Source organism: Bufo gargarizans, chromosome 1 (genome assembly GCF_014858855.1).
Source record: "Bufo gargarizans isolate SCDJY-AF-19 chromosome 1, ASM1485885v1, whole genome shotgun sequence".
Classification (NCBI taxonomy): Eukaryota; Metazoa; Chordata; class Amphibia; order Anura; family Bufonidae; genus Bufo; species Bufo gargarizans.
The window spans coordinates 321,125,853-321,153,721 of record NC_058080.1 but is presented as its reverse complement, the minus strand read 5'-3'; the positions used below and the strand labels follow the sequence as shown (position 1 = coordinate 321,153,721).

The 27,869-nt window shown below is 41.9% G+C and overlaps 1 protein-coding gene across 2 annotated transcripts in view; it reads right to left on the bottom strand.

Moving 5' to 3' along the window:
* Nucleotides 1-26,592, bottom strand: part of ARHGEF18 (Rho/Rac guanine nucleotide exchange factor 18) — a 534,361-nt gene extending 507,769 nt beyond the window's left edge. For both annotated transcript variants that reach the window (XM_044305773.1, XM_044305780.1), the window contains exon 1: nt 26,439-26,592. In XM_044305773.1, coding sequence (XP_044161708.1) covers nt 26,439-26,592 — 154 coding nt within the window. The remainder of the gene's footprint in view (nt 1-26,438) is intronic.
* Nucleotides 26,593-27,869: the final 1,277 nt, after the last annotated feature.

Below are 27,869 nucleotides of genomic sequence, written 5' to 3'. Positions count from 1 at the left end.
ATACACAACTAAACGCTTTCAACACATATAGCTGCAGAAGTGAACTTAGAATATATTTTTCGTTTTGTACTGAAATAGGCCACTAAACGCTTTTACCACAAATAACTGCAACAGTGAACTGCGCATATATTTTTCTTTTGGTACTGAAATACGTCACTAAATGCTTTTACCACAAATAACTGCAACTGTGAACTGCGTATATATATATTTTTTTTGTACTGAAATATGTCACTAAACGCTTTAACCACATAAAACTGCAGAAGTGAATTGCATATATATTTTTCTTTTTGTACTGAAATAGGCCACTAAATTGTCAACGCCAGATATCTGAGAAGCTCTGACAGACATTCTTCAGAACCTCCTGCTTGAGGTTCTTTTGTTTTGCTTTTGTTTTGTCATCTCGTTTCCCTCTCTCAGCTGTCATCTAGTGGCACTGATTGCATCCGTTTAAATCCCCTCCCATACTGCATCACTTTGCGGTTTATACAACTTCCTGGAGTGTGCTCATGCTGGTTGCTGCAACTGATGCTTCTACAGATAAGTCTGTTCCTTTATTTGTGTTTTCCTGTTGGCTTGATCCTAGGTGACCCTGACTCCCTCCGTATTAAGTGTAGGGAGCTGGTGGTCGTGTCCCCTTACTATTATAGGGTGTTCAGGTGTCATACAGTCGAGGCATGAGGGCATGCAATTATCTATCATAGAGATCTTTGCATGGGCTGAGAAGTCAGGGAGAGCGCGAGGACTTTTACAGGGCTCACCCTTATGTTCCTTAGTTTGGGATCAAGTCAGTCGGATCTTCATTTGTTGTCTTCTAGTTTTCTGCAACACCATCCGTGACATAATTGCTTTCAACACAAATAACTGCAAAAGTGGAGTGCATATATATTTTCTTTTTGTACTGAAATAGGCCATTAAACACTTTCAACACAAATAACTGCAGAAGTGAACTGAGAATATAATTTTCTTTTTTTACTGAAATAGGCCACTAAACGCTTTCAACCCATATAACTGCAGACGTGTACTGAGAATATATTTTTATTTTTGTACTGAAATAGGCCACTAAACGCTTTCTACCGCAAATAATTGCAACAGTGAACTGAGGATATATTTTTCTTTTTGTTACTGAAATTGCCACTAAACGCTTTCACCACATATAGCTGCAGAAGTGAACTGTGTATATATTTTCTTTTTGTAATGAAATACGCCACTAAACACTTTCACCACATATAGCTGCAGAAGTGAACTGCGTATATATTTTTATTTTTCTACTGAAATAAACCACTAAATACTTTCACCACATATAGCTGCAAAAGCAAAATGAGAATATATTTTTCTTTTTGTAATGAAATACATCACTAAATGCTTTCACCACATATAGCAAATGGCAGTGTGTCTTATGGGGCGAAGGCTGCCATTTTTACACTGATACACCGCCAACTGCAAGCTGCACAGCGTGGCCGTCAGTGTGTATCAGCGAGGAGGGAGGAGGGGCCCTTAGTTTTGTAATGGCAGAGGGGCCCGGTGCAGTCACTGTATTCTTTTGCACCGGGTCCGCTCACTGTACTAATGCTATCTACTGTAACTGCAGGCAGGCAATGGTTAACTATAGATATGTTCGATCCAGCACTGAGCAGCCTGTACTTACGATCATAGCTGGCTGAATGCAGGGTGGGCAGGCGGGCACTGGCAGCATAACTTCCTATGTCACGTGCCTGCTCCGCCCACTTTATGAATGAAGCAGGCGGCATAGGCACATGACATAGAATGTTACGCTGCCAGTGCCCGCCCGCCTGCCCTGCCTCCAGCCTGCTATGATCGTAAGTACAGGCTGCTCAGTGCTGGATCGAACATATCCATAGTTAACCATTGCCTGCCTGCAGTTACAGTAGATAGCATAAGTACAGTGAGCGGGGCCCGGTGCAATGGAATACAATGACTGCACTGGGCCCCCGCTGCCATTTAAAAACTAGTGTAGATGCCAGCCCCCACCCCCTGTATTGGGGGTCATTCACAGTGGCTGCCACTGTTATGGGGGGGATCTGTGGATGTCAAATAGCATAAGATGCTATTTATCTGTCAACCACAGACGCCCCCATAGCAGTGTCAGTCACAGACCCGAAATAACAGTGCTATCCACAGTCCCCCATAACAGTGCCATCAACAGACCCCCATAATAGTGTCATTCACAGGCTACCATTAGTTCAAAGCCCACTAAAAGCACACCTTTTCTTATTTTCCTCCTCAAAAACCTAGGTGAGATGCTAGCCCAGCGGCCTGTGTCGGTGCCGCTGCCCCTATCAGCAGGCACGGGCACCGTGCTCCCTCTTTTCCCTCTTGCCGCCCAGCTGACAAACACGGGCAGCAACTAACTTAACTCTGCTACATGTGATCCATGCCAGTGTTTCCTTGCTGCTGGAAACTTGCACTGGTGCTGAAGCTTGCGTGGGTGTGTCTTTCTTTCCTATGTGGCAACACATACACGCCCTCTGTCTCAGCAGCCAATAGCCAGATTTCAGCATATATTTAAAGGCACTTCCTACTACAGGAAGTTGCCTGAACAACCTCAGTGTCTAGCTTGTCTAGTCCCTGTGCAAAGGTGTTTATCTTGTCTGCCTTCCTGTGTACCGAATCCTATTGAACTCCTGGACTTTGCCTGTTTGCTGCCTGCCTCTGACCTCGGATCTCGTTTATGGACTTTGTTTTCCGCCTGCCTATGACCTAGGACTTCGCTTACTGACATTGCTGGATCGCTGCCTGTTCTGACCCGGATCCTCCTGGCCACGCTCATCCCCTCGATGCTTGCACTGAGCACTCTGACCCCCTGGTCAGCTGCCACTGACTTGGGGACTACTCTGGAGTGGCACCTGGCAGCTACCCTACGGCCCAAGCCTATCCCCACCATCAGGGACTCTAGTGAATACCAGGTAGCTGCTTAGTTACGCCAATCCGGAGTATACCCAGTCAGTGGCGCAGTGGGTCCACACCCGCTTGCATAACATGCGTCTTATGGGCTGGAGCGTCTTATAGGGCAAAAAAAACTCTATATATTTTTCTTTTTGTACTGAAATACGCGACTAAATGCTTTCAACACATATAACTGCAGAAGTGAACTGAGAATATATTTTTATATTTGTACTGAAATAGGCCACTAAACGCTTTCACCACAAATACCTCAAACAGTGAACTGCGTATATATTTTTCTTTTTGTACTGAAATACGTCACTAAAAGCTTTTATCGCAAATAACTGCAACAGTGAACTGCGTATATATTTTTATTTTTGTACTGCAATACGTCACTAAACGTTTTCACCACATATAGCTGCAGAAGTGAACTGAGAATATATTTTTCTTATTGTACTGAAATAGGCTACTAAACGCTTTCACCACATATAGCTGCAGAAGTGAACTGCATATATATTTATATCTTTGTACTGAAATACGCCACTAAACGCTTTCACCACATATAACTGCAGACATGAACTGCGTATATATTTATCTTTTTCCACAGATATAAGCCACTAAATGTTTTTCAACATAGCACTTGCATCCCAAGAACAAATTGCTGGAATGACAGAGCTATATAAAGGCTATTTGGATCCCCAAATAATCTTTTCCTGCACTTGTAACTTTTCTAGCACTGTCCCTAGCGCCTTCTGACATCTCTCCCTGCACTAAGATGCTGTGAAATTAATCCTCCCTATCCTTTCCCTGCAATTATAAATCGTTTTTTCTTTTTTTTTTTTTTGTCACAATGAAGTTTTTCCCACTGCTGTCCCTAGCGCTTTCTCATGTCTGTCCCTGCACTCCGAACGTGGAAAATGTCTGAATCCAAGATGGCCACCATATTTATAGGGCTGTAACATCACAGGGCTGGCTGGCTGCATACATGGCATTATGTGTCATCCCGCCTTACCAGAGTTCCTTGCCCCATGTCCTTAAATGTGTAGCCGCCATTTTAGGAAAAATCGTGATTCGTTTCCATGAAGCGCGAGGAAATTCGCATTCTTTGCAAATCAAATTTTTCCTGAAATTCGGATTGAATTCCACTTCGTCAGCTTTGATTCGCTCATCTCTAGTAGTAACCTTTGGCATCAGTGTGGATAGCTCCTATGTTAGCAATATCATAGGGGCAGTGTGGATTTCACTTATGGAGACTCAGTGGCAGGCAGTTTGGGGGTACTGTGGCTTTTAATTATGGAGGTACAGTGGCTAGCAGTTATGGGGCATAACCCCCTGTGGGGGTCAGTATTGCTGGGATTTCTTTGGGACCTATGGTTTCCAGTTACGGAGACAGCAGATTAAACTTTTGGGGGCACTGGTTGGCACTTATATGGCGTTGTCGCTCAATATCTATCTCTAATGGGGACACTGTGGATAACACAAGGGGCCCACAATTGTAAAAACTGTAGGAATGGTGAGGATGGCACTAACTATGGTTGGCAGTTGAAAGTTTTCTGATTGGTTGCTATGGGCAATGAAGACAGTCTTCCTGATAGATAGCTTTGATATATGAGGGACCATTTCTCAAGGGGAGGCGTGCTTATGTTATTATTTATTGTATGTAATCCTCTAATATTACATATACAATACACATTTATACATTTAGACCAGGCATTGTTCCAATGTAGGTACAAAATAAGACAAGTGGCTAAATTTGCAACTTTACAACGCCATAAGACAGGTGTAGAAGACTGATCAATTCACCCCACAGCGTTCACCGAAACAGTTGTTTACCTTCGGCGTCACTAGCGACTGTTGTCATTCAGTGCAATGGTGCTCGGACTCCTAACACTGCTAAGAGTCCTACCAATGCTCATAATGAATTTCATTTTAAGGGGTATTCACATTTGGGACATTTATGACATATCCATAGAATGCCCCCTGCATGTAAAGACAGTAAGTCGCGCATGTGCGGCTACCCTTCAGTCACTGTGGCACTCCAGCGAGTCGTGCACTCCTGATTAGCCTGTCTGCCCCATAGGTTGATTTTAATTTCAGTATAAAGCTGTAGCCTGCTCTCACTACATTCACTGGAAGCTGTCTGGCACAAGGAAAGGTATAGAGTGGGCTCGGAATGCATGTTGGTACCTGCATCCCTTGTAATGGAAGCCATTATGGCACCAACAATGGTAAAAAGCAGAGTGGATCCAGCATACATGTGGAGCCAACACTCCCTGAACCTTATGGCGGCCATTATGGCACATAAAATGTAGTATTTAGTGTTAGGACCCATCTAACAGAGATCGCCTTGACATACGGCAGACGGGCTCAGATGGTTTAGTACAAAATGCATTGGCCAAGCATCTCACTTTATAAATAAGCGTAGCATTAGCACTATAATTTTTGGCATTATTGTACTTTATCTGATTTGCAGGGTGCTGCTGCATTGTCTCCTTTTTTTCCTCTAGGTCTTTGCCATGGCGGCATGCACCTGCGAACTGGGAGGTGCTGACTAACCCCCTTTTTCTTGCAGATACCTTTCATTCACTGCTATAGAACTTCAGAAAATAGCTGAGCTATGGTTTGGCTATTTTCAGAGTCCCATAGTAGTGAATGAAGAGGTGGCTGCGCTTGTGCTGCTTGTTCTCCATTCTCCCCTATGGGATGTCCAAAAACAGGCGAGTGCATTCATTATTTTTGGAACTCCCATAGCAATGAATGGAGAAGGCGCCACACATGTGCAATGTGCTCTCCTTTTACTTCAGACCCCTGTTCTGGACATATGAACAGGTCCCAAAGGTGGGACTCGCACCTATCAGACATTTATGGCACATCCTATCAATATATATTTTACCTCCTCTCTGAGAAAATAATGCATACACCCCTGAAACCAAAGAACCCAAAATAAAGACACAGAACTCATTAATTGTGGAATAAATGGCCAAATTGTTCATTTAAAATATTAAAAATGGCAAACCCCCGACTCACAGAGAGTCACCCTCCAGCACTCAGGAGAGGAAAAACCCCTGTGGAGAAAACCTCTAGGGAACCATGGCTGGAGGGCCGCCCTTCCCTTGGGCTTAGAGGGTAATGCCACTATGTGGCTACCACATAAATAGTAAGGGGGGGGAGGTGCAGCAGTCGGGCTGATCTGGTTGGCTAGGCGGATGTCCCTTTCCTCCCATGGGGCAATGGGCTTCCTGCTAGAACCTCCAAATTTCGTCAAGGTGCGTTGGGCGGGGTAGTCAAGCTCAAGGTCCTCAGGCCATCAAGTATGGCACCAAGTATGGCTGCTCGCCCGCCTTTTACAAGGGTTCTTCCCTTATGACACATGTGCTTGTTATGTTATAGGTGTCTATGATTAGTGTTGGTGGCAGTGTTTTGAAGGGTTAACCCTTTAGTGACTGTCAATGTGCCTTACTGCAGAGGTCCTTAACCCCTTCCTGACAGCACTTTGTTAATATACTCCAGTTTAGATGACTGCCATATATTTTTGGTCCCCTGACGATCGCAGGGTTTCATCCTTCGGGGGAGCATTTTTGTTCTGTTACTGACAGCCATTGGTCTAGGTGCTTACACTGAGTACCGGGACCATTGGCTCTAGCTTAAACCCTTCCAGACTGCACCATGTAAATGAACAGACTAACAGCATGGTGTGGTAAGTTTTATATGTGACCCTCGAGCCTATCCTGCAACCGCACTTAAGTATGGCGCAGCCATGAAACAGACACTTGCATCTTGACTTTACCCAAGCAGGAGGCACAGTCACCATTGGGCACAAAGCTTCATGGTTACATTGTTATTATAAGCTTGGTAGTTGCTATGGTCAACTGAACAGTCTATCAGGTAAACAGCTTGATGGTGTCAGTCTTCCACTGAGGCACATGGCCCTATAGTTACAAATCTCACCCTGAGAGCACTCTGTTGTAATTTCTGACAACTGACACTAATGAGATGTGGTTGGACACGTGGATCAGGGCTGTCTTGTCGGGGCCACGCTATGGAGGCCATTAGACACGCTCTTCTCTCCTCCCATATGTCATCTTCTCCTCAACTGCCTCTTGCTGTCTTGCTGTCTCCTTGACTGATCCTAGACATCTGATCATCAGCCACATCCCTGATTGGTGCTGGGCCCCTTCACACATCAGATACAAGAAGACAAGTAAAGAGAGCAGACATCATACATGACTGCTGGGCTACCTCTGCACTCTCAGGGACAGGGCTCTTACACTGAAAGCATGGATGAAATAATTTAAAGGGGCAGCACCACCCCATTACAGGCTGCAGTATGGTAGCAAATTCAAGGCCACTGCAGAGTGGATTCAGCCTTTTGCTTTTGGCTCCATCCACTGTTTTGAATCTAGGCTCCTGAAAACAGCTAATCGGTGGGGTGCAAGGTCCCCACTAGGGTTGCCATCCGCCTGGTAAACCACTGGCCTAGCCAGTATTAGTATAATCTGCTGGGAAAAGTGGCAGCCTTACATGTAGATCGTCCATTATATAATAGGTTAGGGTGACCACTTTCGTAACCTTCAAAAGGAGGACACATACCCGGGACAGTGGGTGACAATACAACACACAGAAAGCATAATCTATATAACAGCGTCAAGAAAGATTACAGGGAGGTATAAGCAGAGAGAACTACAACTCCCAACATGCCAAACTTGTTATGGGATATCAGAGGAAATATCAGCATGGTGCAGGTTGTTATTATGGGATATCAGAGGAAGGGAGGGGGTAATAGAGGAGAGAACTACAGCTCCCAGCATGTTGAGGCTGATATAACATGATATCAGAGGACATTACAGGGAGGGGGTACAAGAGGAGGGAACTACAACTCCCAGCATGTCAAGGCTGTTATATGATTTTAGAGGATATTACAAGAATGAGGTTGAGGACAAGAAAAATTCAAATCCCATCATGGCCAGGTCTTTATTATAGGCTATCAGAAGGCATTTCAGGGAGGGGGTATGAAAGGACTACAATCAATGTCGAACTGGGGTGCCACCAGTAACATTTACTCTGGGGGTTCATTACACAGATACATGCAAATATTACCCATCACACAGCGACAGACAGCAGCAAGACACTACAAGGTGATTAACTATATGGCTCCCTGCACCGACCTCAAGAAGCCTCGGTGTCTAGAAGTCATTTCAGCCACCAGATGCATCTATAATAATTAGGAATGAGTGAATCCGAAGTCTATTTGCATAAAACTTAGTTCCAGGGAGGTGTGATTTCGGCATGGCGGGGTGAAGTCGCACGCACTTGGGGCTCCGGGACCAACACCAGATAAACTGCCAGGGAACTCTATCTCACCTTATCCGATGGGCCATGTCAAAGGGAAGGAGGTCCAGGAGTCAGTCAGTAGCCCCTCCTTAACAATCAATAGGCAGATACCTGCGCTCCGGAACGGTGGAGCCGGCTTACTCAGAGGCCTTAGTAATGGCGGCCCTAGCAGCACCACTGCGCTCCCCACCGCGCCTTTTACACTAGTGCTTGGGCGCCATGGAGCCTCCTAGCATAACGCTGAGACTCACCTACCTCCACCATCAGTCTCTACCTCTCTATCAGGAGGAGACCACCCAGACAGGCTTGGGGACGGCGGCTTACTCTAGCTTCCAGGATGCCTAGACCCAGTAGTGACCAACAGAGGAATTCCAGGTTGGTAGCTCAGACCACACCACAGGTACCAGCCTCCCTCTTGGTGGTGGCTGAAACACCATCACTCCGCCAGGGCACACCAGCCATATTTGTTACACCCTCACAGCCACATGATACATGATAATATACATAGAGGCTCTCCCCCCAGCTTCCCTGGACCGCACACTGGCAGAACTCTGGGAGATGGTGAGGGTGTTGCTCACCAGATTGGACCTGGAATCACAAGTGACACGTATAGAAACTAAACAGGCCCAGGCCCTACAGGCAGTACATGAGACCGTACAGTCCCTGAATGTTAGAGTTACCACACTGAAACAGCAATACTCTACAATGTCCTCTTTTTCTACCACCATAGACACTCATACTACTCAACTCAAGGATTTTTCTCTCCACCTTGATGATGTGGAAAATAAGGGATGCCGTAAAATTCTAAATATTCCAGAATCAGTCACTAATGACTAATTGTATAACACAGTAGCAACTATCTTCAACAAGGTACTGGACAGACTGTCGGGAACTGAGATAGAATTAGACAGAGTACACAGAATGGTGGGCCCAAGGAACTGTGACTCAGAAAAACCTTGTGATGTAATCTGCAAGGTACACTTCTACAAGTTAAAAGGATATATTCTGTGGAGCCTGGGAGAAAGGAGAGATTCTTTATGGGGGCATGTCAATCACCATTCTACCAGATGTCTCCCGTCTAACCCTCTATCTGCGTAGGCAAGTTTGCCCATTGCTGGAAGCAATAAAATAAGCAGAGGCCTCATACAGCTGGGGCCACCCCTTCCACATTATCCTATGCAAGCAAGTAAGGACTTTTCATGACTATTCACACTCTGGAGGACCTTCCTGAAGCTTTCCGTTTCTTGAACATCCCACAGATTCCAATACCAGACTGGACACTACCACCGCTACTTCAGGCCCTAAATCCGAGAGGTGATAATGACGATCACTTGGCTTGATAATGGCTCTGTGAGAGAGCTGAAACATTGCCTGTATCAACATGTGTTGAATATATTTTGTATTTTTTCACTTTTTATCTAAGGAGTGCTGCGTTACATTTATTTGGAATATATATATATATATATATATATATGTATATATACAGTGCTGCCCATAATTATTTATACCCCTGGCAAATTTTGACTTAGAGTTACTTTTATTCAACCAGCAAGTAATTTTTTGACAGGAAATGACATAGGTGTCTTTCAAAAGATAATAAGATGATGTAGAAGAGTCATTATTGTGGGAAAAAAACAAAACATTTCTTAGCTTTTATTTACATTTGAGCATAAAATACAAGATGTTCTGCACTGTTGAAAATCTCAGAGAACATTGTCGGAAGCCAAAAGTTACACCTGTGCTGGCCAAGAGGATAGTTAGAGAGGTGAAAAAGAATCCAAGGATCACCACAAAGGCCATCCTGGTGAATCTGGGCTCTGCTAGTGGCAATGTCTCAAGGCAGACAATCCAACGGACACTGCACAATGCAGACCAAGGAGGACGCCACTTCTCCAGATAAGGCACACAAAAGCTCACTTGGCCTTTGCAAAAGCTCATCTGGACAAAGAAGAAGACGTCTGGTCTTCTGTGTTATGGTCAGATGAAACAAAAATTGAATTGTTTGGTCACAATGATATTTCCTTCATTTGGCGTAAAAAAGGAGAAGCCTTCAACCCAAAGAACATCATCCTCATTGTCAAACATGAAAAAAGAGCAATACATGAGGATTCTCAACGACAACATCAGGCAGTCTGCAGAGAAACTTGGCCTTGGGCACAAGTGGACATTTCAGCATGACAATGACCCAAAATACACAGCAAAAGTGGTGAAGAAATGGTTAGCAGACAACAACATTGACGTTTTGGAGTGGCCCAGCCAGAGTCCAGACTTGAATCCAATTGAGAATCTGTGGAGGGAGCTAAATATCAGGGTGATGGCAAGAAGACCCTCCAACCTGAAAGATTTGGAGCTCATTGCTGAAGATGAATGGGCAAAAATACCTGTGGAGACATGCAAAAAGCTGGTCTGCAATTATAGGAAGCTTTTGATTGCTGTAATAGCCAATAAAGGCTGTTCTTCTGATTATTGAGAAGGGTATGAATAATTTTGGACTGGAGACTTTTTGCTCAAATGTAAATAAAAGCTGAGAAATGTTTTTTCTCCACAATAATACCTCTTGTACATCGTCTTATTATCTTTTGGGAGACACCTATGTCATTTTTCCATCAAAAAATTACTTGCTGGTGGAATAAAAGTAACTTTAAGTCAAAATTTGCCAGGGGTATGAATAATTATGGGCAGCACTATATATATATATATATATATATATATAAACTGAAGAAAATCCATTGCACATCCAAGGCGTAAAAATCAATGTAAAGGCTTTCTTCACCAGACACGCAACGTTTCGATCAAGCAGTGAGAAAGATCACAGGAAGCGGATCAAAACGTTGCGTGTCTAGTGAATAAAGCCTTTACATTGATTTTTACGCCTTGGATGTGCCTTGGATTTTTTTCAGTTTATTTGTTTGGAGGGGGATCGCCTCCTCAGCCGCTGGCACTCCGCCTATACTACAGAGATTGCTGTGCTGCCCAACTCTCTTTATATATATATATATATATATATATATACACACACAGTCAGGTCCATAAATATTGGGACATCAACACAATTCTAGCATTGTTGGCTCTATACACCACCACAATGGATTTGAAATGAAACGAACAAGATGTGCTTTATCTGCAGACCGTGAGCTTTAATTTGAGGGTATTTACATCCAAATCAGGCAAATGGTGTAGGAATTACAACAGTTTGCATATGTGCCTCCCACTTGTTAAGGGACCAAAAGTAATGGGACAATTGGCTTCTCAGCTGTTTCATGGCCAGGTGTGTGTTATTTTCTCTTTATCCCAATTACAACGAGCAGATAAAAGGTCCAGAGTTAATTTCAAGTGTGCTATTTGCATTTGGAATCTGTTGCTGTCAACTCTCAAGATGACATCCAAAGAGCTGTCATTATCAGTGAAGCTAGCCATCATTAGATAGATAGCAAAAACATTAGGCGTGGCCAAAACAACTGTTTGGGACATTCTTTAAAAGAAGGAACGCGTGGTGAGCTCAGCAACACCAAAAGACCAGGAAGACCACAGAACTGTGGTGGATGACCAAATAATTATTTCTCTGGGGAAGAAAACACCCTTTACAACAGTTGGCCAGATCAAAAACACTCTCCAGGAGGTAAGTGGATATGTGTCAAAGTCAACAATCAAGAGAAGACTTCACCAGAGTGAATACAGAGGGTTCACCACAAGATGTAAACCATTGGTGAGCCTCAAAAACAGGAAGGCCAGATTAGAGTTTGCCAAACGACATCTAAAAAAGCCTTCACAGTTCTGGAACAACATACCATGGACAGATGAGACCAAGATCAACTTGTACCAGAGTGAAGGGAAGAGAAGAGTATGGAGAAGGAAAGGAACTGCTCATGATCCTAAGCATACCAACTCATCAGTGAAGAATGGTGGTGGTAGTGTCATGGCGTGGGCATGTATGGCTGCCAATGGAACTGCTTCTCTTGTATTTATTGATGATGTGACTGCTGACAAAAGCAGCAGTATGAATTCTGAAGTGTTTCAGGCAATATTATCTGCTCATTTTCAGCCAAATGCTTCAAAACTCATTGGACAGCGCTTCACAGTGTAGATGGACAATGACCCAAAGCATACTGCAAAAACAACCAGAGTTATTTAAGAGAAAGAAGTAGCATGTTATGCAATGGCCAAGACAATCACCTGACCTGAATCCGATTGAGCATGCATTTCACTTGCTGAAGACAAAACTAAAGGGAAAATGCCCCAAGAACAAGAAGGAACTGAAGACAGTTGCAGTAGAGGCCTAGCAAAGCATCACCTGGGATGTCTATGCGTTCCAGACTTCAGGCTGTAATTGACTGCAAAGGATTTGCAGCCAAGTATTACAAAGTGAAAGTTTGATTTATGATTATTATTCTGTCCCATTACTTTTGGTCCCTTAACAAGTGGGAGGCACATATGCAAACTGTTATAATTCCTACACCGTTCACCTGATTTGGATGTAAATACCCTCAAATTAAAGCTGACAGTCTGCAGTTAAAGCACATCTTGTTCGTTTCATTTCAAATCCATTGTGGTGGTGTATAAAGCCAAAAATGCTAGAATTGTGTTGATGTCCCAATATTTATGGACCTGGCTGTATGTATGCATGTATATATGTGTCTATATATCTATGTATGGTTGTGTATGTGTGTATATATATATATATATATATATATATGTGTGTTTCTATATGCATGCATGCATATATGTCTATATTTATCTGTGCATGCATGTATGTATAGATGGATATATATATATATATATATATATATATATATACGTGTGTGTCTATGTATCTGTATGAATGTATGTTTATATGTGTGTCTATTATATATATATATATATATATATATATATATATACATATGTCTATATATAGCTACAGTATGTATGCCTGTGTGTGTATGAATAAATAAATATATATATATATATATATATATATATACAGTACAGACCAAAAGTTTGGACACACCTTCTCATTCAAAGAGTTTTCTTTATTTTCATGACTATGAAAATTGTAGATTCACACTAAAGGCATCAAAACTATTAATTAACACATATTAACACATGTGGAATTATATACAAAACAAAAAAGTGTGAAACAACTGAAAATATGTCATATTCTAGGTTCTTCAAAGTAGCCACCTTTTGCTTTGATTACTGCTTTGCACACTCTTGGCATTCTCTTGATGAGCTTCAAGAGGTAGTCACCTGAAATGGTTTTCACTTCACAGGTGTGCCCTGTCAGGTTTAATAAGTGGGATTTCTTGCCTTATAAATGGGGTTGGGACCATCAGTTGCGTTGTGGAGAAGTCAGGTGGATACACAGCTGATAGTCCTACTGAATAGACTGTTAGATTTTGTATTATGGCAAGAAAAAAGCAGCTAAGTAAAGAATCATTACTTTAAGAAATGAAGGTCAGTCAGTCCGAAAAATTGGGCATCTTTGAAAGTGTCCCCAAGTGCAGTCACAAAAACCATCAAGCGCTACAAAGAAACTGGCTCACATGCGGACCGCCCCAGGAAAGGAAGACCAAGAGTCACCTCTGTTGCGGAGGATAAGTTCATCCGAGTCACCAGCCTCAGAAAGCGCAGGTTAACAGTAGCTCAGATTAGACACCAGGTAAATGCCACACAGAGTTCTAGCAGCAGACACATCTCTAGAACAACTGTTAAATCAGGCCTTCATGTTAGAATATCTGCTAGGAAACCACTGCTAAGGACAGGCAACAAGCAGAAGAGACTTGTTTGGGCTAAAGAACACAAGGAATGGACATTAGACCAGTGGAAATCTGTGCTTTGGTCTGATGAGTCCAAATTTGAGATCTTTGGTTCCAACCATCGTGTCTTTGTGTGACGCAGAAAAGGTGAACGGATGGACTCTACATGCCAGGTTCCCACCGTAAAGCATGGAGGAGGAGGTGTGATGGTGTGGGGGTGCTTTGCTGGTGACACTGTTGGGGATTTATTCAAAATTGAAGGCATACTGAACCAGCATGGCTACCACAGCATCTTGCAGCGGCATGCTATTCCATCCGGTTTGCGTTTAGTTGGACCATCATTTATTTTTCAACAGGACAATGACCCAAAACACACCTCCAGGCTGTGTAAGGGCTATTTGACCATGAAGGAGAGTGATGGGGTGCTTTGCCAGATGACCTGGCCTCCACAGTCACCGGACCTGAAACCAATCGAGATGGTTTGGGGTGAGCTGGACCGCAGAGTGAAGGAAAAAGGGCCAACAAGTGCTAAGCATCTCTGGGAACTCCTTCAAGACTGTTGGAAGACCATTTTTAGGTGACTACCTCTTGAAGCTCATCAAGAGAATGCCAAGAGTGTGCAAAGCAGTAATCAAAGCAAAAGGTGGCTACTTTGAAGAACCTAGAATATGACATATTTTCAGTTGTTTCACACTTTTTTGTCATGTATATAATTCCACATGTGTTAATTCATAGTTTTGATGCCTTCAGTGTGAATCTACAATTTTCATAGTCATGAAAATAAAGAAAACGCTTTGAATGAGAAGGTGTGTCCAAACTTTTGGTCTGTACTGTATATATATATATATATATATATATATATATATTTATTTATTCATACACACACAGGCATACATACTGTAGCTATATATAGACATATGTATATATATATATATAATAGACACACATATAAACATACATTCATACAGATACATAGACACACACGTATATATATATATATATATATATATATATATCCATCTATACATACATGCATGTACAGATAAATCTAGACATATATGCATGCATGCATATAGAAACACACATATATATATAATAAAAATTTGAGGAAATATGTTGGTGATCATATTTATTGTATGTATGTGTGTCCCTGTATGTGTGCGTCACCATCACCATGCCCACAGTGTTCCTATGTCTTGACGCAGCTGCATCAGGATATTCTGTGTGGGGCAAGAAGAAGGAGAGGGAAGAGGAGGCAGCGCCACCGGCATGGAGTCCATGAGAGAGACACAGGGAGGCACACTTAGAACGTAGGTAACACTACCACATGATTTATACTAGTGTTATCTGTGGTTTTACATAGGACTGCAGGTAACACTACCACATGATCAGCACTAGTGTTATCTGTGGTTTTACATAGGACTGCAGGTAACACTACCACATGATCAGCACTAGTGTTATCTGTGTTTTTACATAGGACTGCAGGTAACTTCAATATTTTCGGTAATCATAGAGCCATCACTTTGTTATTTGTGGTGTTACATAGGACTACAGATGACATCTACTACATTATCTGTACTCAGAGAGTTATTACTGTGTTATTTGTAGTGTTACATAGGACTGCAGATAAAACTTTTATGGAATATCCATAGATTCAGATACCACAGGGTTTTGTTCCTACAGCATTCTCTTTGCCGCAAAACTGGCCTGTGCCCATCATTCTCTGGCTCAGTATGAATACGTACGAACGTATGTACACATTTCTTTATTGGCAAATGGAAGTGTGGCAGGGGAGATGCCAGAACAGGAGATGGGATGAGCCAGGGGTGGTTAGTGGGCAGGGTTAGGGGGCCCAATTCAGACTCTTGCTATGGGGCCCAGTGATTTCTATGTACGCCCCTGGCTATAAATCTAATATACCATGCGATAACATCTAAAATTCCTATGTTTCTTCTTTCTACCGATGCCAACAAAGCATTTGACAGTGTTGGGTTGGGCCTTCATGTTTGAAACACTGGGGAATATAGGGTTGGGGGAGGCAATGATGGCCCATATTCACAACCTATATTCGAACGCCACAGCATCAGTCAAGGTGAATGGCCAGTTTTCAGCCTAGCTCGATAAGAAACGTGGGTACCTCCTAGCCCTCTTGATATTTTTTCATTGTCTAGGACAACTTCTAGGTCACATAAGAGCTAATCACGACATAACAGATTCAGGAAATCTAACATAAAGTAGCAACATATGCAGATTATCTCCTTTTTTTTCCTTACTAGCCCCCGCATATCACTACCAAATCTTTTGAAAGAATTTAAACACTATTCGAATTTATCTAATTTGAAGATAAACTTCCAAAAATCGAAAGCACTAAACTTAAATACTTAGGTATACAATTAACCACAAACCTATCCGACCTATACTCAGCAAACTACCCCCCCCCCCCCTTCCCTTATACAGGCATTAAAAACAGACTTAGACCGCTGGAACAAAGGTATCTTCACCTGGTTCGGACGGATCTCCATTTTTAAAATGAATATTCCCCCCAGAATATTATATATTTCTTGCAAGCTATGCCCATACATATTCCCAGATGATTTTTTCATACTTTATTATCCATCCTTACATGTTTTATATGGACAGGGAAAACCCCACGAGTAGCCCGTTCTGTTCTATTCTGACCCAAACTTCGTGGAGGCCTAGGTTTGCCGGATTTAATTTTCTATTACCAAGCCACACACCTACTTAGAGTTGTAGATTGGTTGTAGAGTTGTAGATTGGTGCCGTGATCAGTCAAATAAACAATGGATAGCAGTAGAGCAATCCTTTTTACCTACTCCGCTGGCTACAACGCCCTGGTTGGGATTCCAAATATCATTGGCGTCACGCACTCACCCCACCATAGGACCGACATTTCGGTCAGTTTCATCTATCCTTGAACTACCGGACATCTATCAGTCTCCCTCACCAATGTTACTGATTTTGGGTAACCCCATGTTCCCTCCGAGGTTAGAGCAAGGTTTGTTCCGGAGGCTGATGAAGGTCAATAGGTTTAGAGCACATCACTTTATTACCTCCAACTCCTGGCCCTCTTCTCAGTCACTCACTGACACCTCAGACCTATTAGGTCTGTCGAGTTGGAAATCCCAAAACTTACAACACTTTTTCGCATCGCTACCTCCAGCCGCTACGTACAAACTAGACAGAACAAATTTTGAACAAATCTGTGAGGTGAGGGGGATAATTAGACATGCGCTGTCTCGACTATATGGCCTACTCATCTCACCATCTAACCAACCTTCTCCTACCTACATACTCAATTGGGAAAGAGACCTGGGTCTTACCTTTTTAACCGAAACAGAAAGAACGTATATGCACAGTTACACATAAGACCTCCATAGCCAGCAATATCCAGAAAACAGGGTTTAAGGTCCTCTCCAGGTGGTACAGGGTACATTCCAAGCTGCATTCCCTTTTCCCTACAGTCTCCCCACTATGTTAGCGCTGTGGGAGAACTAGAGGGTCGATGTCGCATGATTTTTGGGAGTGCCCCGTGCTAGCCGGCTTTTGGTGTGAGTTATGGTGCATCATATCATGTAAATTTACCTCCTATGCTCTTCCTAAGACACCGGCATTCTTCCTGCTCCATCATAGCGAGATTCCAGTCTTTACATACAGGAGGTCGGTGATACAACATATGGGCAATGCAGCAAGAGCATGTATCCCTTGCATGTGGAGGCAAACATCTGCTCCCACGATAACAATGTGGATTAACAAAATACAGGAGGTCATGAGAATGGAGGACCTGACAGCATCTTTGAGAGGTATAGATACTAAATTCTATAAAACCTGGCGACACTGGATAACATTTCAAAGCTCTCAAGAATTTAAACTGTTGTTGACAACATAATTGGGGGTTTGTTAGTTTTTTTCTCTTTTTCCTACCCTTCCCACCTCTCGTTAGACTCCATATTCTCCAACCAATATTCATGTATTTGATTAATAACTTCATCCTACATATTAAGCAATAGGTATTTTTTGTCAGTGCCTTTTTGTTTGCAATATACCTGGTATTATTGTTGGGCTGCATCCCATACATGATATTTTTGATTACTGTATAAAATAATGGAAAACCTAAGAATTTATATTAAAAAAACTTTGTTCCAATACTGTACAGTATTAGAATGTATTGGCTCAGATGAGCCAAAGTTATTGCTTTGCGAATAAAAAAACATTTCCCGAACTCGGGTTCGGTTCCAAGGTACCACTTGGAACAAAATCAGAGTTCGGGAAATGTTTTTTTACAGTACAAATTGATTTCTGAAGCAAAAACTTTGGCTTATCGGAGCCAATATATTCTAATACTGTACGGAGCTCCTGCTTCGTACAGTATTGGAACGAAGTTTTATGCAAATCGACTTCGGATGTTTCATCCGAAGTTGATTCGCTCATCTCTAATAATAATAAACTGTTAAATAATCTATCAAGTTTTTATATGGACATAGGCTGGTTGAGATGCTGTATGCTGCCTATCTACTGTATATGTAGTGAAGTCACTCTACTGTGCCATGTGCCATCTGTGCAGGGGTGTGGAACTAGGGGCTCAGCTTGGTCGGGGCCCACCAGGTTATTCACCTACACCCCTGTGTGCCAGTCCAAGCCTGGTCTTAGGATCCTCAAAACTGACGGCTCCCATCACATGTAATCAGAGCAATCTTAAGAAGTATTGTTCTTGTTCTCTAATATTAACAGAGTACATGCTCCCAATTATCTTATCTCAGCATACCTGGCCCTGTCAATCAAAGTGCAGAGGCTGCGGGTGTAATGACAACACCCTCGTTGTTCCTAAAGGCTCATTTTCATAAGTTAAAACATCATTTTTCTCAGCAATGCGGGCACATATGAACATGGGACCACCACAGATGCCTTCAGCTGCCAAGCGCACATGCAACAGGTCAGCCAGCTTCGTTGGTACAAATCTGCTGACAGATGTCCTTTATGGTAGACTTTCTCTGTGCCCTTTGAGCAAGGTCTTACAAGTCTTCTGCATAAAAAAATATGCTCTGTTCATCTGGTAAACTGACAGCTAATCTTATTATTGCATGCGACTGCATATGCATTGCAAATGCTAATATTCTCCAACAAGCCTCAGCATACCTCTACGTTTATATGGCAGTTGTATTTTCGCAGCAAATAAGGATTATTTGGGACAATCCAAGAATTATCAATCACTTGGCCATTAATTTCAGCTGAAGTTTTGGTTCGGCACCCATCTACATTTTGTATAGTTTTTTGTGTTAATTAGTGAGGAAATGTCTTGAACACCTGCCGTTTTAAGCATGGAGTATTCGGATAAACATTCTCACACTGATTATGAATCATATTTCTGGTGACAATTTAATGAACTAATAAGAAGGTTTTTTTATCAGAAATTTCAGCACATACAATAGTATTAATATCTTCATCTGTTCTATGTTTTGACAAAGATCTGAGTATGACTTATATGTGGGCATGAGGTAGGCCACGTTTCTGAAACTCAATGACATGCACTTGTGCTACAACAGTACCAAATGCATTTTTTTGCCACTTGTCTAAATGTTGAACAATCTCTCTCCATTTTGGATTACATGCCATTGTTGTAAATACATCTGGCTTGCCAAACTTTGTGATGATAGCCATTACATCTTGATATCAATGCAGCTTCAAATGAAGTGGGCAAAATTACAATTTCTCCTGGCAATATGCCTTGTGTAACAGATCCCCCTACTCTTAACAATGGATGGAGACATCTATGTGTATCAGGGACATAGGTGTAGACACACTTCTAGACATTCAGTCTACTCTAACCACAAGACTGACCTACTTAATTACAATACACAAGATAACAATCTGGTCTATTGTCTGGGTAAAGACACAGTGTCTACTTGTAAGCTTTGTGACCAAGCCCCTGTTTGTGAGTGCGTTATCTTTTACTGTATATTGATTGGTTGCTGTAGTTTGTGTTCCTGCATAAAAGGCTGAGCTGTGGCCATCAATAAAGTGAGTTCTTCTCCACCCGCAATCTAGAGTCTTGTCTCTTATTGGGGGTAACAAATATACAGCCATCACACTAGCGCTTGGAAGAGCATCTTCACTTGGATCACTACTAGATGCTGAGCAGACTCCTCAATGATCGGGAAAAGGATACCCTCCAGCGGTGGAGACCCCTCTACGCTCCGGGGTAGCCGCTACGCCTTGTTCTGCAGCTTTGGAATGTAGATGATCCATTTGACCGCTATATTTTTCAACTCTAAAGATTTTATTTATTCTGTGTGGGGATTCGCTCTGGTAGACAGGACAAGTGGACGCAGTATAGAGGCAAAGACCAGTTTGTAACTCAAAAACTTCAGTGTTTTATTCACACTTTTGGCAACAAAACTTCACAACAGTCCATTTTCAGTTTTTGTGTTCGTTCACACCTACTTTAGACAGTTCACACAGCAAAAGAGTCACCGGTTATCCTAGGTGTTAATTCACACCCGATTGGAATTGCTCAGGACAGAGCAGACCTCCCAAACTCAGGCCTCCAGCCTAGCACATGGCTCAGATCCCAATCCAGCAATTTCCAGAGCTCCTCTGTCAGAGAGAGAGGTAATTACCACCAGCTGACACTGTTTTTTATATAGGCCAGTCAAGAACCTGCCTGGAACTTGGGGAGTAGTCACCCACCCAGCACTTTGACTACTCCCAGTAAGACCCATCCTGGATCAGCTATTACAGCTATACTAAATAGCAAAGTGTCAAACTGCAACTGCTGAAAACTAGCTCTTACTTCACCGAGGCCAGGAACCTCGGTGACACATACCTTCCTTCAAAGACGGTCCCGTTGAGCCTTCCTACATCTGATATCATTTATCAGTTAGCTGTATTAGGCTGATACAGGTCTGTGCATGGGGAAAAAACATTGGCTACACCATAAAATCAAGAATGTTGTAAAGTATATTAACTTGTTTTGTCGTGATGGCTCCAGGCCTTGCCTGATTGGGTCATAAATGAACTAATATATTCCTCTGAAATGAAGGTTCTCCATTATTACTTTCAAACATGATAGCAACCTCACTGACCCTTGGATTACTATATCGTTGCTGTTCTTGAGAGCATTCATGTTTAATCACCATTAAATTTCCTCATGTGAGTCCCATTATGGATTGCTTCTTCACATGCTTCTGGTTCTACTTCATACAACAATTCTATAAGAGCCGTTTATTTGATTTAATAAAACTTCTATTTCATTCAAAAGTTGCTTGTTGCAACTACAGTTTTCATGTATTGAAAGTCTCTCATGAGTTGCCTGTGCTGTCCCCAGAATATACAACTGTGCATATTTTCTTGCATCTATTATATGATATATTTGACCATGGATTCTGAAAGGGCCTATATCCCGAAGGAGTTGCAATATCAGAACCATTGATATAAATGCAAAAGAGCTATTTATTGCCCATATGTTTTCCATAAAGTTTTTACTGTACCGCTGATTATTTGTCATTAGCTTTTGTAGTAGCTCAGGAAAATATTGCTTGACATTCAGTAAAGAAAATTTATTTGTGGACATTTCTGTCTGAAAGTTTCCAGAATTACAAAATTCAGAGGTTCCATTAGGTTTTCTTGAAATCTATAAATTTGTTGCTGTATTGTTTCACTTTGTCAAACATTTTGCCTTCTTTCAGCCCTTTGTTGCAGCTTTGCTACCCCTTGGTGTTGAGTTTTGTTCTGGTAACGTGCACATTCTGCCTAAGGGTACTTTCATACTTGCGGCAGAGTGATCCGGCGAGCAGTTCCGTCGCCGGAATTGCCTGTCGAATCTGGCAACTGATGGCATTTGTAAGACTGATCAGGATCCTGATCAGTCATAAAAATGCCTGATCAGTCAGAAAAATTAATTGAAATGCCGGATCCGTCTTTCCGGTGTCATCCGGCAAAATGGATCCGGAATATAAACTTTTAACCGGATCCGGCATTCCGGTATTTTGAATGCTGAATCTGGCACTAATACATTCCTATGGAAAAAATGCCGGATTCGGCATTCAGGCAAGTCTTTCGTTTTTTGGGCCGGAGATAAAACTGTAGCATGCTGCGGTTTTATCTTTTGTCTGATCAGTCAAAATGACTGAACTGAAGACATCCTTATGCTATTTCTTTTCCGGCATTGAGCCTTTTTCAGTGCCGGAAAAGAAAAACGCTAGTGTGAAAGTCTAGCAGCTTCATGCTATTTAGTTTCATTCTAAATTTATTTGTCTTGTCTTGCAGCTCGTTGCTCATTTTCTTGCTGCAGCCTTGTATCTAACCGTTCTTCACTTTAACTGACACTTTATAGTCTCATTCTCTCTGCTTTCACAGCTCGGTGGTCCCCTTTGCTATTACATGTTTGATGATGTCCACTGATTTTATTGGATCAAAGTTTTAATGTTGCTAAATAAAGATGTTGATACTTTGTGAAATGGTGATTGTGGATGTTAAAGCTTGTGTGTTTGATTCAGAAAGGCAGTGTCACATTAGAGCGACTGAGATACATTATGTAATTACATACGGGCATTGTACCTGCAGACTTTATTACTCTCAGCAGAACATCCACGTACAGTTCACCTGTTTTGCTTATATCGAAAATGTGTAATCCCAACTGAAATTGAATTCAGTATCGGTAGAGGGTGTTAGAAAGTGCAAACATGGCACCTGCTAACTATTATATTCTATAACAGTTTATTAACCCTCTAACAGTGAGTAACATAAACAGAGCTGAAAGTGCAAACCCGGCACCTTGTGCGTATTATATTGTGTAACACTTTATTAAAAGCTTATTTACACTGTAAGACTGAGTGATGAAAGTGTTAAGAACAAACATGGCAACTGCGGACCATTATAAGCTGTAATACTTTATTATATGCTACAAGACTTGTAGTCCTAAAATCAGTACAGATACCCTAAAAGTTCTTGGCTCTCTTTGTAACTCCACCTAATATCCTCAACTAAAAGCGGGCTATAACAGCTGTAGTTAAAATATGACTACAACTACCATAAGGCTTCTTAGCTGTTTGTGTATAACCCCATTTAATTTAATAGAAAAGAGGGCAACAACACTTGTAGTACAGGAACTGCCAAACATGGACCACCTTGTGCTTGCTAGCGCCCACGTGACCCTGTACACATTCCTGCACAGCGCTACGAAGTGGGCGGTGAATGCAGCAGGAGATGCTGTGCACAGAAGCCGGTAAGCACCGCCCCTCCCCTTCTCCAGCTTGATGTCACTCATATCATCCCTGTAAAGTCCTTCTATGTAGGTGTTGAAGAAGCATTAAGAAGGTCAGCCAAATGTGCAGGTTAGTGTAGAGGGTGCCACTCTCCGCTACGCTGATGAGTTCCTTCTCTCGCCCCCCCCCCACTTGGTACTGCCCACATCACACTGTACATTCCCGTACAGCACTTTAAAGTGGGTGCTGACTGTGAATGTAGCAGGAACCACTCTCCACTATACATGGAGGATAATAAGGTGTCATATCCCCCTTTATAGAGTGAGCCCCTGAAGAGCCGTTGCAAAGAATGGGTATTGTCCCAGTGCACTCCCTCAGGCAGTCAGTCCCTGGGGTTCGGTGCAATGAAGATTTTGTTTAAAGAATCAAGTAGTGAATGTATTACAATCTCTCATTGCAAAATATAACTTGTGGCACATCCAGCAGCAATAAATACAAATTGCAGTTTCTCTGGCACCAGGTGAGGAGGTATGATAGCAGGTTGGATGGCAATAGGCTGGTACTAGCAAGCATATGTGGATAAAGGTGTCCATTGTGGTATAGGTTTAAAAGGGTTTTCTGAGATTTTGATACTGATGACCTTTCCTCAATATAGGTCATCGGTATCTGATAGGTGGAAGTCCGACACCCAGTATGCCTACTGATCAGCTGTCTTGAGAAGGCACCAGTGCTCCTATGACCGCCGCTCTCTTCTTGCAGCTTACCAAGCACAGCACCGTATATCGCATAGCGGCTGTGCTTGGGATCACAGCTCAGCCCTATTCACTTGAATGTATCTTTACTGGCCAATGGAAAGGTGTAAGAAGGCCATGGCACTTACAGGAGTGCCACTGTCTTCTCAAACCGCTGATCGCCGGGTGTCCCAGATGTCTGTCCCCCACCAATCAGATACTAATGACCTTTCCTGAGGATAGTCCATCAGTATAGAAAATCTCAGAAAACCCCTTTAATGTTAGTCTGGACTAGGGATAGTTAAGGTAGGTGATAGTGTCTGAGCTGTATTGCCTCCCTTTGAAGCAGTGTCTGTAAACCTGCATTTTGCTGATCACTCCACTCTGCTGTCTTGTCTTGCAGGATTAAGTTGTTCCCACAGGAAGATAATATATCATTCCCCCAATATCCGAACAAGAACGCCACTCTCTTCTCCTTTCTTTAGCTAGAATGAAACTCCCCTCCTGGTAGGAAGCAGGACCAGCCCACTCCTATCAAGAGGGGAGCCCCTATAGCCCAGCTCAAGCCAACCATTACTTCTGCTAGAATAGTATAGTATCACATTACATTACATAACATTGCATATGAAACATTAAACAATTGCAGATCCCCCAGGTCTGGATTACTGCATATATACAATATTTTCCGGACTATAAGACACACCACTGCAGTCAAAGTCTGTTTACAGTGATACAAGTGGCATGTGACCCAGTGACTTGCCACTTAGGGGACATGTCACCTCTACAGACGGTTTTTGGCTGCAGCAGAACATGTGATCCCAAACATTCTGAGAAGCGGGGATCAGAGCACAGCAAACGCAGCAGTGGACCAAAGTAGCCGGAGCCGAGCGGTGGGGTAAAAGAAAGTATGCCTCCCTCCACAGGTTTGGTGGGGTGGAGGTGAACAAAAATCTTTAAAACATATAGACTGGGATCAACTTTCTTTTCAATAGGCCAATAGGCCTAACACATTTGTTTTAGTAAAACTTTCTTCCCCATAAACTAACAATTCTGTAGTATAGTTTCTGCACTCTGCCCTTATTTCTCCTTTGAAATTCATGAAAAAGGTGTTACAATTTCTACTTGTCAAGGAGGTATGCTCCTACACACTGTAATGCTGTCAGAACTGATTTTATAGTGTCAGTCATATTGGGACACTTCCTCAATTGGTAACACCAGGTTGTCAGTTACAAGAAAAGATGCTTAAGAATTATATCATGGGAGATATAATTATTTACTAAAAGAAGCATATCAAAAAAGCCGACTGGTCCTCTTGTAAGTGCTGCAATCTAAAGTAGATTGGGGTATTAAATTCATTTTATTAAAAAAAATGTAATGTGGTGTAATATCAAATACGTTAAAGTCGAAAAATCAGACAGCAATAGAGCCTCAGTGTGGTATACTATAGTTGCTTTGCTTTTGCTCCACAAGTCCAGGCATAGTAAGAGGAAGCCTGCTCACAGAATAGAGGAAACACTTATGTACTGTACAGACTGTCAAAGGCAGCTGATTCTCCAAGGTCATAGGAAATAACAGGACAGTGCAGTCCAAAATAAGCAGCATAAGAGTTATGACTTTCAGATTTATATATGTCTTAAGAAGAGCAGAAAATGTTTTCATGTGCCAACCGTATGTTAGCGACAAATATGCTCATATAATGTCACTTCACAAGGTCTGTACAAGTTATACTCTAGCTCCGAAAGTCTAGACACAACACACTGTAGCATTAAAACAGGGGGGAATTTATATTTCCCTCCATGCCAGTTTTCTGGCATAAAAAAGTTGCAAACCTTGTGTTAGCAAAAATCCACTTTCATGAAAGGGGGCATGGTGAGGGTGAGCACCTAGCCCAGCATATTTATCTTCTTTTCTGATGCAAAAGAAGACTGGAATCTACGGCAGCTCCGAGCTTTAGGCGCGCAGGCTGCCAGAGGATGAGCCTTCTCATAAATTATTACTTTTTCTATGACCTAGATAAATTTATGAATCGTCATAAATTAGGCGCATCCTCCAGCAGCACACAGGGATATCAAAGACCGGTGTAAAATGCTGGTCTATAAAGACCCCCACCCCAATAAAATTAAGTACATGTAGGGGGTTCTTAAAGTTGCATACCATCAGCAACTTAAGTTTTGTTAAGTTGCAGAATATGCTGACCACACAAAAATAAATAACTCCGTACACACAACAGATAAAAATAGGTAATAAAATAATAACTGAAATAATATGCAAATAATTACATTAATACAAGAACAGAAGTCATTAATATCACTGTTTTATAATATTAAGCTATGCACAATGTCTAAATATTATTATTTGTATAAACTTTATTCTCTCATATTATTTTACTTTCTGCCGTTGAGATTATCTGTGCATGTCTTTTGTCATTGCCACCTGTTTCATACAATTAGTCAAATCCTTCTGCACTTTTGCTCAATGACAGACCCCCAACACGCATACACTTTTTTGTTAACATTTACCTCTTTTAAACGACCATCTCTTCATCCACAATTTAGAGAAAGAAGGCCAAGAGTTGTTCAAAACGGAGTCAGACATTTTGAGAACTAGCTGCTGTTTCAAAGAGACATTTAAACCAACTGTGTGCCTGCAGACGTCAGGCTCAATGTGAACCATCAGGACCAAAACAGCCCAGGATTCCCATTAGAGCTCCAAATTAGGGGCTGACTGCAGGGGGGAGGTACATCCTATAAGAGTCTGTTCTGGCTGCTGTGTAATTCCTAGACAAAAGAGAAATATTTAACTACCGACTGCCCAGATACAAAGAGTAACATACAAAAATAACAGAATCAAAGTAATCTCATTATACTTATTATATTGGCAAGGATTTCTCATTGCTCGTCTCATCTAATTTCCATAGCTATTTATTAAGTAAATCACTGTATGTTGGATGTACTTACTCACAGGACAGTCTATTAAAATCACAATAATTATTATCCCTATGTAAAATGTAGATGTAGTTTTTAATAAATCATTAAGAGTAGGTTTTAATAAATCATTAAAAGGATAATATTAACACAAATATACCTCCATAAATTTGAACTATGCAAAATAAAATGATAAAATTAAGATAATATGCCTAGAGATGAGTGAAGGTTTAAAAAATTCGATTTGTAAGCTTCGACAAATTTTCCAAAACAATTTGATCTGAATTTATTTGCGACAAAGCGTATTAAAAGTCAGCTATTTCCCGGCTGCAGAGAACCTGTATATCGGGGTACAACACTGTGCATTGCAGAAACATGCATAGCTAGTCCACTGTGGTAGTGACTGTACGTATGACAGGCAGTTGACAAGCGTCACTCTTAGAATCAGTTCACACTTCACTTATTTGGTAAGTTACAGGGCCAAAACTGACCAAATAACTCAAGTGTGAACTTAATCTTATAGGTCAGTGTTAGCGTCAGTGGCCCAAGATTGTACTATAGAGTGAAAGAGCACACTCTGTTTACACCATTGGCTGATTCCACATAGATTTCTACAGAACCTGTTCTGTTGTACGCTGATACAAGTAGTTGCGCCATGACAGAATGGAGAGGGTGTCAGCAGTAAGTTTGTATTGACGTCACTGTTAACATTTATAAAGTTTTCTGTCTTTTGAGCATCCACCTTCACACAGTCAGCATTTGGTCAGTAATCGATCAGTATTACTATTAGGGATGCAACAGCATGTACCATATAGAGTATTGTGTATTAATAACACTTGACCAGTAGATGGCACTGTATGTTAACCCCTTGACAACTGGCATACGGCTATATACATGCTAGCTGCACGTGTATAGACAGACGTCATGGCAGAACTTTAATCCAAGCACTGCAAAACGCTTGGATTGAAACTTCTGTTCATGGACTGCTGCTGTCATGGACAGCGTACAGTGCACTAATGCCGGCAA